This window comes from Brassica rapa, chromosome A02 (assembly GCF_000309985.2).
Source record: "Brassica rapa cultivar Chiifu-401-42 chromosome A02, CAAS_Brap_v3.01, whole genome shotgun sequence".
Taxonomy (NCBI): domain Eukaryota; kingdom Viridiplantae; phylum Streptophyta; class Magnoliopsida; order Brassicales; family Brassicaceae; genus Brassica; species Brassica rapa.
The window spans coordinates 22,032,493-22,048,184 of NC_024796.2; the positions used below are offsets into that span (position 1 = coordinate 22,032,493).

A 15,692-nucleotide genomic window follows, 5' to 3' on the forward strand; every position below is an offset into this window, starting at 1 on the left:
CTGGTGGAGAGAAGAACCTGTGCCAAAAGGATTCGTATCGTGGGAAACCTCCATCAACCAAAAACCGAGCCGTCGTCGGCGATTTCCATTCAACATTCGAGACAAACCCAAAGCCCCCAATGACTAACACACGCAGAAACGGCAGCCATTCCATCGTCTTTATAAAGCAGAGTGCGAAAGCCAAGAGTTTGACACCCACTAAGACCACCAGGATTCTGTAGAGGCCACTACAGACCTACTAGAATCGTCGAGATGGGAGAGCGTGACTCCAAAAAACACCAAAGAGAGATACTGAATCCGGCAGTGAAAAGGAAAACTAAAAAGAGGGGCGGAAAGACCTCTAAACGGACCGACGAAGACGTCGAAACCGGAGATCCCCACCTAGATGGAGGAGAAGATGAAGTGAGAGAGAAAATTAGCGCATTAGATACATTCCCTAAGGCTCATGATATTAAAAATGCAAAGCATCAATCTTGTTGTCTCAGGTTTTATAATTGATATTGTTGCGTAATCAATCTCTCGTCTGTTTGTTGAAATTTTTGTGATGTTTTTGATCAAAAAAAAATTATTTTGAATATCTCCAAATAATTCTCGTAGAGATGAGGTTTCTTATCACTATTTCTTATTACAAATGAGTGTAAAGTCTCCCAAAATTGGATTCCACGATTATCAAAAAAAAATTTCTCGCAAAATTCTTTTCATGACTTTTCACTGCAGAAACAGTTTGGTTTTTAATTATACTATATTTAATTTTTATGACTTGTTGATTGAATAATAGGAGCTTTCAAGTTTTTTTCTAGTGACTTTACATAAAGTTTGTGTTTAAAAATATATATCTGATTTGAGAAAATATTTAGCAATCATTAGTTGAATAGTAAGGCATTTTGAGAAAAAATACGAAATCCGTAAAGGTTAAGGGTCCTACTATCTCTTTGTTTTAGTTTGATTTTCTTAATTAATTCTTTGCCATGGAATATGGGAGCAAAACATACACCGAATGCCACCACTAAAATGTTTTGTTTTTCTTTAGGTAACTTAGTATAAAGTTGCTTTTCTATGTATAGCATAAGGATTAAAGTAGAATACTTCTCCTATAGACTGTCACTGACATATTAAAGAAAATACGGATAATACTTCACGTGAACATGCAGAGCAGTTCATATCTCTCAGCAATCTGATAATATTTCACAAAATATACTGTGGCATGTTGACAATACATAAATAAATGATAAAAATATCATCTGGTCACTCCTTCAAACTTTTCCAGCAAAACATGCATGGATACTTATACGTATCGTAAAATTACAAAAATAGCTATCAGTCTCAAGAGTGTTTTTACCTTTAAGCCTTTTTTTCGTGTTGTAATGGATGTGTGCACTGTTGATGACAAATTTATTAAATAGCAATAATCTATCTACATATATAGGCTTACAATGTATAAAATCTATGTCGACAAAAAAACTCAAGAATTAAAATAAAATGAAGTCTTAGCCAAAATATACATTGCCAGTTTGCTAACGAACTTCAGCGATCTGGAGAGATGCCCGTCTCTTCCTAGATAACAATCTGAGGGCCTGAGGCTAGATCCTCGTCAGGCGTGACCAGCAAGAATAGTATCATCAACAAGGAAGCTCAGACGTTCCAACTTCTATATGTTGGACTTGGAGTTATTTTCCCGACCAGTTAGTAGAGCCTTGGAAGCAATATCAATCCATTTCAGGGTATCCTTAAGGTTGTAATGATTCGAGACCATCATCTCGGTAACTTTCCTGAACCCGTCACCATAGACCGGTGATTCATCTGTTTCTATTTGATTAATGCAAAATTCCACTAGGCTCTTCTCGAAACCAGATTGGTCTCCTATCTTTGACATGGCAGCAGATGGAGTAATTCGGGAGGAAGAAGAAGCTGATGTTGTAGCATTATTAGTGGAACATCTATGAGACTCCAACCACATGTGTCCTAGCACTTGGCATATTCCTTCTTCAAGAATCGTGTTAAGATTCCTATAACCTGTGCGCTCAAAAAAAAAACACATTGGTACCTTTCCTCATCGTTGATGCAAAATTGGGTATTGCATATTTGACCATTTTTGGTTACATACATATACACCTACCTTTGAGTCTAAGATAAGCATGCATCATCTCGTGTGCCAGTATATATCCAGTTAGCAACCTAGGAAGTCCATATAGGATGAGAATTGCAATGACTTTGGGCTCGCGAACAACCCTTTGAGATTCTTCTCTAGCCATGCCTACTAGCTGCTTGTTTCGCCCTCTTGAGACCTGTATATATTTATGGAGCACAGTTTTTTTTTTTTTTAAAGAAGGTCCAATCTAGTTTTAGCCTCTAATGTCTTACCCTTGTGACCATCTTCTCTTCAGACAGGCAAATACCTCTAGTTACCACCCCATTCTGCTTATTGTAGAAACTTAATCAGTTCCAACAGCCTATGATGACTTAAACAAAGAGATAATTATGTTTCAATTTAGTAAATAAACTCACAGTCTTCTCTTCCTCAGCTTTATTCAGCGCTTGTTTCCTCACCAAAATAAGAGGAAATACTTTCTCAACCTTCATGTTCAAGCCTTTGAAGAACTCACGGATTTCAAAGTGCAAAGATTTGCATTCATAGCTATCCATAACCGCACTTTCCTTACATTCTAGGCACAGCCTCCGATTGTCAGCAAGCATTATATACTCTGTTCCACAAGCCTGCAAAAAAAAAACCTTATAAAAAGTCGAAACTTTTGGTCTTTTATTATTGAAAGTCAAACTGTTGTTCCACCGATTTTAAATACTTGTAATCTTTCGCAGCTGCAACACTGGGCAGTTCCATCATCATCATGAGAAGGACAGTATTTATCCTCCCAGAAGGGATGCTTATGGTACTTTATACCTTTTTTACTTGAAGGAATCTGAAAGAATAATAATACAAACTATATTATTACATCGTAGGTCTTTAAGTTTATACTTTCATTTCGTCCAGTCCTAATTGTGAATTTATCTTACTTTCTTTCTGCACACGTAACAATTTGGTCGACAGTGCTCCTTGTAACAAAGTTTGTGATACTTTCTCTCTGAGTTTGAAATCTAAGGAGTTTTACATTAAAGGAAAACAATTAACAACTCATGGAGTGATTAACACTACGTAAACATTAATTTCAAATTCGTTTAACCTCGTCCACAGCAATTGGTTTGTGGCAATGAAGGCAACATAAACACTGACAATGCCAAATAGCACCAAGCGCATTGATAGATAGTCCGTCTTCAATCTCAGAGTTGCAGCCATTGCATATGCTACAAACAAAGTAAATCATATCTGATTACAAAAACCCTTAAATCCAAATAAAATTTGTAAGCACACAAGGTTATCGTTTACCTAAGATGATGATTGTTGGGGATGGATTTAACCCATCCACAAAGCCCATCGAACAAAGGGCCCAATCCAGCAGATCGAGTCAACCTCGGCTCGGAAGCCGATTCTCGGGGTATCGGCTTAGCCAGGAAACGCTGTTAGTCGAAGCGGAGAGCAAACGAAGCGGGACCAATCGACTAAGCGGCTCAGAGCGATCACCTCCTAATCAAGCCCGAAGGGCCGACAAGGCCCAATCGGTAAAAGGAGATTAGGTTAAGGTAATCGAACAGAATATAAAAGGAGAGGAAAGCAAAGGAGAAAGGCATCGACACTTAGCTACACAAACTTAGCGGCGAGATTAGGGTTTATCATCCGTACAATCATCTCTCTGCTATTTGTACTTTTCCGGTTTAAGCTCTCACGAGCTCCGGCTTGCTTTTACTTTCTCCACCTTTGTAACATCATCTCGAAATCTAATAAACGCCTCTGTTCGACCCATTTCTAGTATTGTTTACTTCACCCGAGACCAAACTCACCTTAAACAATTGGCGCCCACCGTGGGGCGGAACAGACCCAGCGTTTCTAGACCGATATGACCACCGGAGGTACGAACCCAGATACCTCAGGAGAGGAGCCGGCACTCACGCCTCCTCCGCCTCCTCCCCTCCTCTCGTCGGAATTCATGAGTTCAGTCATAGCCCGACTTGCTCATCAAGAAGAAGTTCAGAAGACGACGAATGATCAGCTCGCCGCCATTGTCGCTGCTCTTAGCGCCTCCACCGGCAACTCACAACCGCTCCGTCGTTACCTCTTCAATACAAACCCTCCCACTCCGGCAGAAGGACGAACGACGAACCCAGTCGATCCCACTCTTCAACTCGCGGAAACCCTAGCCGCCGATGCTTCTCCTACAGCGTCAGATCCATCAACTGTCCGAGAAATCGCTGAGCTTAAACTAAATTTCCAACAAATGAGTTCGAGGATCCACCAAGCAACGAGTGCAGTACCCGAGATTGACAGTGTCATCGCATCAACATCGCGTACTCCTTTCACCGAGGAACTGACGGAGGTCAAACTCCGAAAGATGGACAAGTTGCGTCTTCCAGAATACAAACCAGGAGGAGACCCCGTCGAGCACTTGACGGCTTTTAATATTGCGGTAGCGAGGGCCAGACTCGCCCCCGATGAAAGAGACGCGGGATACTGCCAACTTTTCATTGAAACACTCAACGAGCAAGCCTTAACCTGGTTCTCGGGACTCGAAGAGAATTCAATTAGAAGCTTCAAAGAGCTCTCCTCGGCTTTTCTCAAGACTTACATCATGTTCACCAAGCGTGAAGCAACGGCGTCGACTCTCTGGAACCTCAAGCAAACGAAGGATCAGAATCTTCGCGATTACATGGAACGTTTTAAGTCGGTCGTGTCAAGAATCAATATCCCAGACCACATCGCCGTCGATGCCTTGAGGAACAATCTCCTTGTGGAATGTAAGTTCCGAGAAGATCTCTATCGATGCACCGCCACGACGTTGCAAGATGCCGTTGCTCGTTCTCACAACTTCATTCGTATGGAAGAAGACACTAAAGCCATCTTGAGCAAGCACAACTCGGCGAAGCAATCGGCGCCTAAAAATGCCGCCACAGCTCACGTCGAACCTCGTCAGCATGCTCCAAGCGATAAAAACAACCGTAAGAACGGTCTCCTTTACGTCGTCGACGAAAACGGGAAGAAGTGGAACACCTTTCATCGGGAAACCGATCCTCCAAGCGAATCCCCCCGAGCAACAGCGCCAGCCACGGTCGCCCAGGTCGATTCGGCAGCGGGATCTTCCCGGACCCCACCAGGGCTTACTAAATCGTGCAAACTCCACGGTGTAAAAGGTCACGACACTTCAGAGTGCAAAACACTTTTTGCGCAATTCCTCTCCTCACTCGAAAGCGGTGAAATTAAGATTCCTCCTCCGAAGCCAAAAAGCGAGAACAGTTGGAGCAGAAACAAGGACAGGAAAAATCAGCGAAAAAATCAAGCAAAACCGCGTCAAGACGACCAAAAACCAAAGGTCGCCGAGCAAATCCCACATCAAGACGATGATGGTGACGCCTCAGCTGACGAAGATCCGCCAGCAGCCAGACAAAGGATTGAAGTCATTCGAGCCCAACCGGAGTCCTCATCAGACGAAGAGAGCGATCTCGAGGAAGCCCTCGACCCGTTGGACTTACGTGTACTCCTCAAACGAAAGACCACGTCAACGAATGACAAGACTCCCGGATCTTCCGATCTCCGAGTCGAGCTCAATGCTAAAAGAACTAAGCATTCGCTGAGCCCAGGATCTTCATTGGCAACTACGGAAGGCAATCCTATCGTCGATCTACGAGATCAGCTTAACGCGCGAGTCAGCGATTTGCGTGCAAAACTGGACCACAAAAAGGCCGGGTCGCCGAAAGAAAGCGAAGACCTCCGAGCTCTTCTCACCAGGAAGCAATCAAGTGTCAGGCCGCGGATCAACGTGATTATGGGAGGATCTCCACCTTGCGGGGACTCCGTACGAGCAGTCAAAGATCACCGACGAATGGTGGACACCTCGCAGCGCTGGCCGCAGAAGTTCCCAACTGATCTCCCAATCTCCTTCTCAACTGAAGACCTTGTCGGAGTAACTTTTCCTCACAACGATCCTCTTCTCGTCGTTTTAGCTATCGATAAGTACGACGTCACCAAAGTGCTGATCGATACTGGCAGCTCGGTCGATATCATTTTTCGCGAAACTCTCGTAAAAATGGGAATCGACTTAAAAGACGTGAAACCGTCATCCAGGACTCTCACCGGCTTTAACGGTTCTTCCGAAGTAATCATGGGAACTATCCGTCTCTCGGTACAAGCAGAGGGAGTAGCTCGGATGGTCAAGTTCTCGGTAGTCAGCACCAAGGCTCCCTACCACGTGATACTAGGCACTCCATGGTTGTACTCCATGCGTGCAATCGCATCCACGTACCATCAGTGCGTCAAATTCCCGGGAATGGATGGCACGACTAAGACAGTGAGAGGAGATCAACGGGCCGCGCGAGATCTCTTAATCGCCACGGTCAAACTGCAGCGATCTCAGTCGCTAGTCAACTCGATCTCACCTCCTATCAGCAAGATCTGCCCACAAAAGGAAGAGGTGCTCGAAGTCCCAGTCGACGAATCGGATCCAAGTAAAGTGCTACGAGTAGGCGCTTATCTATCGGACGAGATGCAACGTGATATCACGGATTTCCTGAAGCAAAACTTGTCTACCTTTGCCTGGTCGATGACTGACATGCAGGGAATCGACCAGTCCATCACGACTCACGAGCTAAACGTAGACCCAAATATTAAGCCCATCCGACAGAAGAGACGAAAGTTGGGTCCCGAAAGATCCAAAGCAGTTGTCGAGGAAGTCGAGCGCTTACTAAGCGCGGGCTCGATAGCAGAAGTTCGTTACCCGGAATGGCTCGCTAACCCGGTGGTTGTCAAGAAGAAAAACGGCAAGTGGCGCATGTGCGTCGATTTTACTGACCTCAACAAAGCCTGCCCAAAAGACAGCTACCCACTTCCGAACATCGACAGACTTGTCGAATCAACTGCCGGCAATGAAATGCTCACGTTTATGGACGCTTTCTCGGGATACAACCAGATCATGATGCATCCCGACGATCGAGAGAAGACGTCGTTCATAACGGATCGAGGAACTTACTGCTACAAAGTAATGCCCTTCGGGCTGAAGAATGCCGGTGCGACGTACCAGCGACTTGTCAACCGCATGTTCGCTAAACAGCTCGGTACAACGATGGAAGTCTACATCGATGACATGCTCGTCAAATCAGTCCGAGCAAACGACCACCTGGCACACTTAAGGGAGTGTTTCGACATCCTAAACGCGTACAAGATGAAGCTAAACCCGGCCAAATGCACTTTCGGGGTATCGTCCGGAGAATTCCTTGGCTACATAGTGACGCAGCGGGGAATCGAAGCAAACCCGAAGCAAATATCAGCTGTCCTTGATCTCCCCAGTCCGAGAAACTGCCGAGAAGTCCAACGACTAACAGGCCGAATCGCAGCACTTAATCGTTTCATCTCCCGATCCACCGATAAATGCCTCCCATTCTACGATCTCCTCCGAGGAAACAAGAAATTCATTTGGGACGATAAATGTGAGGAGGCTTTTAATCAGCTCAAACACTACCTTACGACGCCTCCTATCCTGGCTAAACCAGACATAGGCGACGTTTTATCTCTCTACATTGCAGTCTCGTCTGCCGCAGTCAGCAGCGTACTAATAGGAAGACCGAGGAGAACAACGACCTGTTTTCTACATGAGTAGAAGGATGACCGGACCAGAGACCCGGTACCCGACACTTGAAAAGATGGCCCTGGCCGTCGTCGAATCAGCAAGGAAACTCCGCCCCTATTTTCAGTCACACTCGGTAGAAGTTCTCACCGACCAGCCGCTCAGAACTGTCTTGCAGAACACTAACAGAGCTGGCCGCCTTACCAAGTGGGCGATCGAACTCGGAGAGCTCGACATCACCTACAAGTGTAGAACCGCCGCTAAGGCCCAAGTCCTCGCCGATTTCCTCGTGGAGCTATCTCCGGAACTCGCTCAGGATTTGGAAACTTCGGATTCGACCTGGATCTTGCATGTCGACGGTTCCTCAACAAACAAAGGCTCTGGTGCAGGAGTTCAACTTCAATCTCCGTCAGGAGAACTCATTCGACAATCGTTCAGTTTCGGTTTCCCAGCGTCAAACAACGAGGCAGAGTATGAATCACTCATCGCCGGTCTTCGCCTCGCCAAAGCAGTTAAGGCTAAGCGGCTCAGTGCATACTGCGACTCACAGCTCGTCGCCAGTCAGTTCAGCGGTGATTACGATGCGCGCAACGATAGAATGGATGCTTACCTCCGAGTCGTACAGTCGTTAGCTAAAGAGTTCGAATTCTTCGAGCTCACAAAGGTTCCCCGCGGAGAAAATGTATGTGCCGATGCATTAGCAGCACTCGGAAGCAAGCTCCGCGATCAAGTCAAAAGGACTATTCCAATCCATCGAATCGAGAAACCAAGTATCGACATCTCAGCGGAATCGGCTAACTTCGTCACCACTGAATCCGAAACAACGTCCTTATCTGAGACCAACGACGACTCCGAGATGACAGAACAAGATCAACTGATACCAGATTGGAGGACTGAATTCATTCAGTATCTCACCAAGGGCACGCTTCCTACTGATAAATGGGCCGCAAGACGACTAAAGCGACGCAGTGCGCACTACGTCGTCATGGAAGAAGAACTCCACCGGGTAACAGCTAACAAGGTTCTCCTCAAATGCATTTTCGCCGAGCAAACACAGTTAGTAATGGCAGAAACTCACGAAGGAGCGGGTGGAAACCACTCTGGAGGTCGATCACTAGCCTTGAAAATTCGGAACTTGGGATTCTTCTGGCCAACTATGAATACCGACTGCGAAGCATATGCCCGGCGATGCGACAAATGCCAACGACACGCTCCGAGTATCCACAGTCCAACCGAGCTACTGCGAACTTCCGCAGCACCTTACCCATTTATGCGATGGGGGATGGATATCATCGGACCAATGCCAAATTCTCGCCAACGTCGCTTCGTGCTGGTATTGACCGACTATTTCACCAAATGGATTGAAGCAGAAGCCTTCGCGCAGGTTACAGAGAAGGAGGTTCGCGGCTTTGTTTGGAAGAACATTATCTGTCGCCACGGCCTACCATACGAGATCGTGACGGACAACGGATCACAGTTTATGGCCAGAAATTTTAAAGATTTCTGCAACAAGTGGAACATCCGACTAAGCCCTTCAACGCCGAGGTATCCTCAAGGAAACGGACAAGCAGAATCCTCGAATAAGATCATCATCGACGGAATCAAGAAGCGCCTCGATCTCAAAAAGGGACATTGGGCCGATGAACTCGACGGCGTGCTCTGGTCGCATCGGACAACCCCCCGAGGAGCAACAAAATCTACTCCCTTCTCACTCGCTTACGAGATGGAGGCGATGGCTCCGGCCGAGGTCAATGTAACGAGTCTCCGCCGGTCTAAGATGCCTCAGCACGTTGAGCTTAACAAAGAGATGCTGCTAGATGCCCTCGATGGGCTAGAAGAGAAGCGCGACCAAGCCTTACTTCGGATCCAGAATTACCAAAACCAAATCGAGAGATATTACAACAAGAAGGTCCGCTCGCGTCCTCTCGAGCTCGGTGATCTGGTCATGAGAAAAGTCTTCGAGAACACCAAAGAGCCCAACGCTGGAAAACTCGGCGCGAATTGGGAAGGACCATATAAGATCACTCGAGTCGTCAAACCAGGAGTATACCGACTCGAGACTTCCCGCGGAGAGGCAGTCCCACGAGCTTGGAACTCCATGCATCTTCGCCGTTTTTACTCATAAAGTGAGCAACTTTTAAAAGCGAGTAAAATGATCTACATCACCTTTTTGCTCGCGTCAAAAAAAAAAAAAAAAAAAAAAAAAAAAAAAACCAAGCAGATGCACCCTACGGTCACTTCTACTCGCCCAAGTAAATGACTACCAAGTCACTTTTACTCGGACTAAAACGAACTACGAAAGGTTTGATCCTCTTCGGAGGTACGTAGGCATCCCCTCTACGGGGTCCAGCCCCAACAACCCAAAACAAAAAGAGTTTTACTCATCTCGTCCCTCTCACGAGCAAACGATGCCAGCCCCTTAACTCGAAAAGCGGCGCACGAGCACTCGCCCAAATTAATCGAACATATCCTGATCAGATATCGAACGAAGGGAAAAACAGAGTCACCGATGATGTAAATCATTGACCAAATTCACGAAGTGGAATTTCGGATCTTATCGCAAATCAAAAAATAATGAGTTGGCCGACCAAATTTTCTCGATTACTGCGTAGCATTCAGATACCTTTCCCTCGGAAACTTATCAAAAAGAAAATTCTTGTCTTAATTCTTTCCCGACTTAACACAAGAAAGAATAGTGGGATTGAGTTAACGAGCAACGAATAATTTCATAATCGACTAAGATGTTAGCGGTTATCCGTAACATACTTAAAAGAAAAACACTTGGTAATCATTCAAAGTTTAAAAAAAAGCAAAGGAAACCTTCCGAGTACTTAAACAACAACAGAGACAAGTTCAAAGGCTTCAAGGAGCCGAAACGAGAAAAAAGAAATTTTACAACAGATGACGACAGGCATTAATCAACCACGGGAGGATCCTCGTTGCCGCGGCCATCTCCTTCTCCGGGACCCGAGACACGACCAAATTTGGTTGGGGCTGGCGCAGTCGCGTCTGCAGTAGGCATCCCCGCAAGAGCATCATCACCTTTCTCCGGGTCCTCTGACGACGAAGCAGATGAGCTGGCATTCTTCGATGCCTTAGCAGGGGAATCCGTTAGCACGATAGTCGGCACGGCCCCATCCTTCAGAACAACCGCTCCCGCTGATGCCTGCTTCGCAGGATCAATGTCTTGATCGGTGGGCTGGTTGGAGGATACGGCAGTTTGAGCGAGCTTCTCCACCGGATCTTCAGGACGAAGAGGAGTACGCAGAGCAATAGCGGCCTCCGAATCGATCAAATTATTATTCGACCCAAACGGGTCAAGCTGACGCCAAATTTCTTCGATCAAAAATCGAGACTCCAACACTAGCGGAGAAAGGCAAAGATCTTCCGCCGGAATCTCCTTTACCTCCAAACGCTCTGCTTCTTCCTCGTAGTGCTTCTCTTGCCCGATGAAGAAGTCGATGGTTTCCTGCGGGATCTCTGCACCAGAGGCCTTGATCTGCTCGAGACATTTCCTCGTCCCGAAGGCTTGACTATAGAGACACCGAGCATCGTCGTATTTGTCCCTTTTGTCCTCACGAAGGGAAATCCTGTGAAAGCGTTTCTCGGCTTTAGCGATCATGGCAATCAGCACGCGAATCCTCTCGTGCGTGACCTCGTATTTACGAGATTTCCGAAGCCTGTCCATCTCCTCGGAATGCCTTAGCAATTCCGCAGCCATTTTTGCCTCTAGATCAGCCTTTTTCCTTCCGCTGCTTATCCACCACGAACTCAAGATTGTTCATTGACTCCTTGCACATCTGCAACTCAGCTCCGTCGGATGTCCGCGTCTCGTCAAACGCCTTCCTAAGGGCTTTTTCACGAGCAATGGCGTCTGTCTTTCTCGTCTTAGCCTCCTCGCTCTCACGAATCTGTTCTCTGGCCCGTCTAAGAGATGAGTCGTACTTCTCGACCAAAACGTTCCAATCACCATGGCTCTGATCAAGACACGACAAAGAAGACTTAGCTAAGATAAAAAAAAAGGAGAAGGGAACGAACAACCGCTTACCTTTACAGACGAGCAAGAGGCGTGCTCATACTCATCTTTGAAGATGAGATCTCCCACCGAAGGGAGTTGATCGGGACCGCCTTTGACCAACCGTAACAGGCGAGCACAATCTTCCGGGTAGCAAGCCAGCGGAAGCTCACGGTTAAACTCGAATCTGAACCCATCTGCCGGGGTTTCCTTAGGGCGACCGGATACTCGGGTCTCAGATCCCTCCATGACATGAGCAGGGGACTCATTCCTCAAGCGGTCCCGTTGTCCTCCCGAAGTCGATATTCCCCTCGGAACCTCAGTAGAACGCAGATCACCGGCCAAGGCTCCACGGGATACCTCCTCGGTGACTCGACTCTCCCGTCTCCGTCGGCGGAGGGCGATGGTCTCGTTCTCATCATCCTCCGAGGTCCCAACCTCAGGGATAGCTTCAGGAACTAGAACCTGAAGTTCCTCTTCGCAGACCGAGGATGAGCGGGGCGGAGCTAGTTCTTTCTTCTTCATCCTCTTCTTCTGGGGAATATCTTCAGTAGGCGGGTCCCCGGCTTTCCTTTTTTTTCCCCCTTTCTTAGAAGAACCACCCGCACCAGGATGTTCCGGCTCGGAGGAATCCTTCGGACCCCCAGCACTTTTCTTGCTCTTCTTCGAGCTTTTACCCTGCGAGGAGCCGCCAGTACGCGCCTGCTCAGTGGCAATTGGAGTCGCCTCTACGACCTCCAGTCCCGAAGGACCAACCCTGCTCCCAGAAGCGCCTCGCTTGGCACCGACCTTCCCGGCTACAATAAGACTAAGGTCTGGTAGTTGCTTCATCGTTTTAGCTCGGTTGATCTCCTTCTGCTCGGCTCTCGTAAAGAGGGATAATCTCTTCGATGTCGATTGGTTAATATGAGGATGCGGTTCCGAGATCCAGCTTACTGCAAAAAGAGAAATCCTTAATAGACATCGTTCATTTACTCGAAAACATAGAAAGGTAGTGGAAACTTACGGTTGGCAATCCGGTCTACAGATCTCTGAATTCTCTCCCGAGTAAAATCCTCCCAGTGATCTTGCTTCTGCAACGCAACAATTCGAGCACTCTCCCTCCAATCCTCGGGGTACGTGGCGAGATTCGGGTGACCAACTAAAAAAAAAAAAAAGAGAAGAAAGACACACGTTAGACGAGCACACGCTACAATCATCACGAAAGGCAGTGTGCAGTACCCGTCTCCGCATTCCAAAGAACGCGATAACCAGACTTCGGAGGTTCCTCGAACGCTGACCTGTTCGACTTCACATAGAAGTACGAACGTTGCCAATCCGAGGTTTTGGTCGGGTACCCCGTGACCACGTTGTAGTTTGGGCGCATCCTCGTCGAGACGAGCCCATCATCGGAAATTGAAACCGAGGTCAACTCTTCAAACGACCTCACACTCATCGACGTCCCCGCCTCGGCCGCAATTACCGATAGAACGACCATCAACCGAAGAGACCCGTTCATCAGCTGGCTTAAAGCAACTCCTCTGCGGAACGCATAAGTCGTGACGATTCGAGGAATCGGGAACCACAGCTTCGTGTCGTTCCGGAAATATGACTCGTAAATGCACTGATACCCCTTCGGGGGCGACCAAGGCCTCTGATCCCGCTTTGGAATGATGAACGAGACCCCGTGTGCATTGAGATCTCGGAGAATAGCCTCCACCGACTCCACGGTGGACTTCGTCCTCTCGACGTTGGACCAATCTTGTCCATCGACGACCGAAGGTCGAATTCTCCAAACCTCCAGTGGGCTCTCCTCGGCGAAGATGTTCCCGGGGTAGTAGCTGATCGGAACAATCGAGGCATCGACCGCTTCTTCACCGTCATCGTCACCCCGGAACTGTTCTCTTGCTTCCGAGACCAAAAGACGCTGCGCTAAGTCCATATTCTCCGTATCCATCATTGCTCCGTGATGGATACTGTCAGGATTCTCAGCAGAATCCCGAGAAGATACCGCCCCCTTTCCTTTTTGTTCTCGCGTCAAACGATGCGACGACATCTCGGATAATCGCAGATCTAAAAACAGAGATAAAGAGAGAGAAGGAGCGTAGAGAGAGAAAGTACCTTTAGCGCTGCGGAGAAAAATGAAAAGAAGTGGAGAGGGGTGCGCTATTTATAGGGAGAGATAAGCGCAGGGATCAAGGCGTCATCATTACGCCTAATAAGGCCTAAGTGGGCCTAAACCCAATTAGGCGCGTGATCGACAGATGCGTCGATCCGTCTTCTCGATCCGTAAGCGTTTATCTCACGATCGCAACGCGTGATAAACAGATGCGTCAATCCATTTCCTCGGTTGAGAAGCGTTGATTAAACGGATTGACTCCTCAACGATCAGTCACTTGCTCGGATTGAACCTTTTGTTCTCCGAACTAAAGATACCAAATTCATCGAAGATCGATTGCTCGACCATCAATGAACTGGGGGGGGGGGACTTACTGTTGGGGATGGATTTAACCCATCCACAAAGCCCATCGAACAAAGGGCCCAATCCAGCAGATCGAGTCAACCTCGGCTCAGAAGCCGATTCTCGGGGTATCGGCTTAGCCAGGAAACGCTGTTAGTCGAAGCGGAGAGCAAACGAAGCGGGACCAATCGACTAAGCGGCTCAGAGCGATCACCTCCTAATCAGGCCCGAAGGGCCGACAAGGCCCAATCGGTAAAAGGAGATTAGGTTAAGCTAATCGAACAGAATATAAAAGGAGAGGAAAGCAAAGGAGAAAGGCATCGACACTTAGCTACACAAACTTAGCGGCGAGATTAGGGTTTATCATCCGTACAATCATCTCTCTGCTATTTGTACTTTTCCGGTTTAAGCTCTCACGAGCTCCGGCTTGCTTTTACTTTCTCCACCTTTGTAACATCATCTCGAAATCTAATAAACGCCTCTGTTCGACCCATTTCTAGTATTGTTTACTTCACCCGAGACCAAACTCACCTTAAACAATGATCCTCATTTTCATCTTTTGGGTGATTTAATTGTTCCTTCTCCTTAAAAATCTCGCTGTTGATTTTAGTAGGCTGCGCTTCTAGTTTCATTAGTTTGCATTTCTCCTCTAACTCTCTGTTTAGCTCTGAAATCGTTAAGCTATCTTCCTTTGCCCTATCAGTCTCAGTTTCTTTTTCATCTTCTTCGCTTCTCTGACGTATGATGTGGCCTTCTTCATTTTGTGAAATTTTCATATATGGCTGAGAGAGGCGGAATGATAACAATGGAAGGGGATGATTCTGTTAAAAACGGTGGAAATGGGGAGAATATAATCTTGGCGACAACAAATCTCTTTACTACTAAAACCAGAACGTAAAACATAAAACCTAAAACCAAGACTCTTTTAAGTGCATGCACTGCAAGTCCAAAGCAAAACCATATTTTAGTGGAAAGAAAAGTCAATAAAACTTAAACGCACCATATCTTAGAACAAGAAATCAAGAATAGAAGGAAATATTGTTAAAGTTGATGCGTCAACGCGCAGGACCTTTTCGTTAAGGTTGATCAAATATATCGAAATCCATATAGATATTGATATCTTCCAGTGGGATCGGAGTTTTGTCTTATTGTCCCAAAAAAATATTTGATATCAAATGATCATATATTTAGTGTCTTAACCAAAGTAGTGGTAACATAGTATTAAATATAAACTAAGGGTACAGTGTAAATACGTTTGTCCTGAGTTCGAGTTTTGATGAGAACAACATTGTTGTTACTTTATCAGTTTAAGTTTGAGTTTTGGTTCATACAGTTTATATAATCCAGTAATATACGATTTTGCTATTGCTGACATTAGTTGAAAATATTATAAATTCAGATCAAGCAGTGTGATACAGTCCTCCACTCTATAATATTAAGCATGTTTTGCCTGGAACCAACCTGATCAGCAAAGCGTATATATATATAAAGATTAATGTCTGTAGATAGATTCCAAGCAAAATATAATCAACGGGTAAGCTCAGATACACTCGAAAAGCAGTAAACCCTCCAA

General features: G+C 46.4%; 1 protein-coding gene across 1 annotated transcript; it reads right to left on the reverse strand.

Annotated features, from left to right (window-relative positions):
* Positions 1–1,648: 1,648 nt before the first annotated feature.
* On the reverse strand, positions 1,649–3,431 carry LOC103853842 (protein DA1-related 6-like). The gene is made up of 8 exons (XM_033285273.1): positions 3,415–3,431; positions 3,180–3,300; positions 3,013–3,093; positions 2,802–2,918; positions 2,506–2,715; positions 2,362–2,415; positions 2,117–2,285; positions 1,649–2,013 (listed from the first exon to the last, which is right to left on the reverse strand). Exons 1-8 carry the CDS (start codon positions 3,429–3,431, stop codon positions 1,649–1,651), a joined length of 1,134 nt encoding a protein of 377 aa, XP_033141164.1.
* Between the last annotated feature and the right edge of the window lie 12,261 nt (positions 3,432–15,692).

What these genes read in the sequence shown, in the direction of transcription:
- LOC103853842 (XM_033285273.1), bottom strand. An exon ending in AAGAGAAGATGGTCACAAGG is followed by an intron (nt 2,286 to 2,361) that starts GTAAGACATTAG and finishes AAATATATACAG; the next exon opens with GTCTCAAGAGGGCGAAACAA. An exon ending in TGCTTATCTTAGACTCAAAG is followed by an intron (nt 2,014 to 2,116) that starts GTAGGTGTATAT and finishes TTGAGCGCACAG; the next exon opens with GTTATAGGAATCTTAACACG.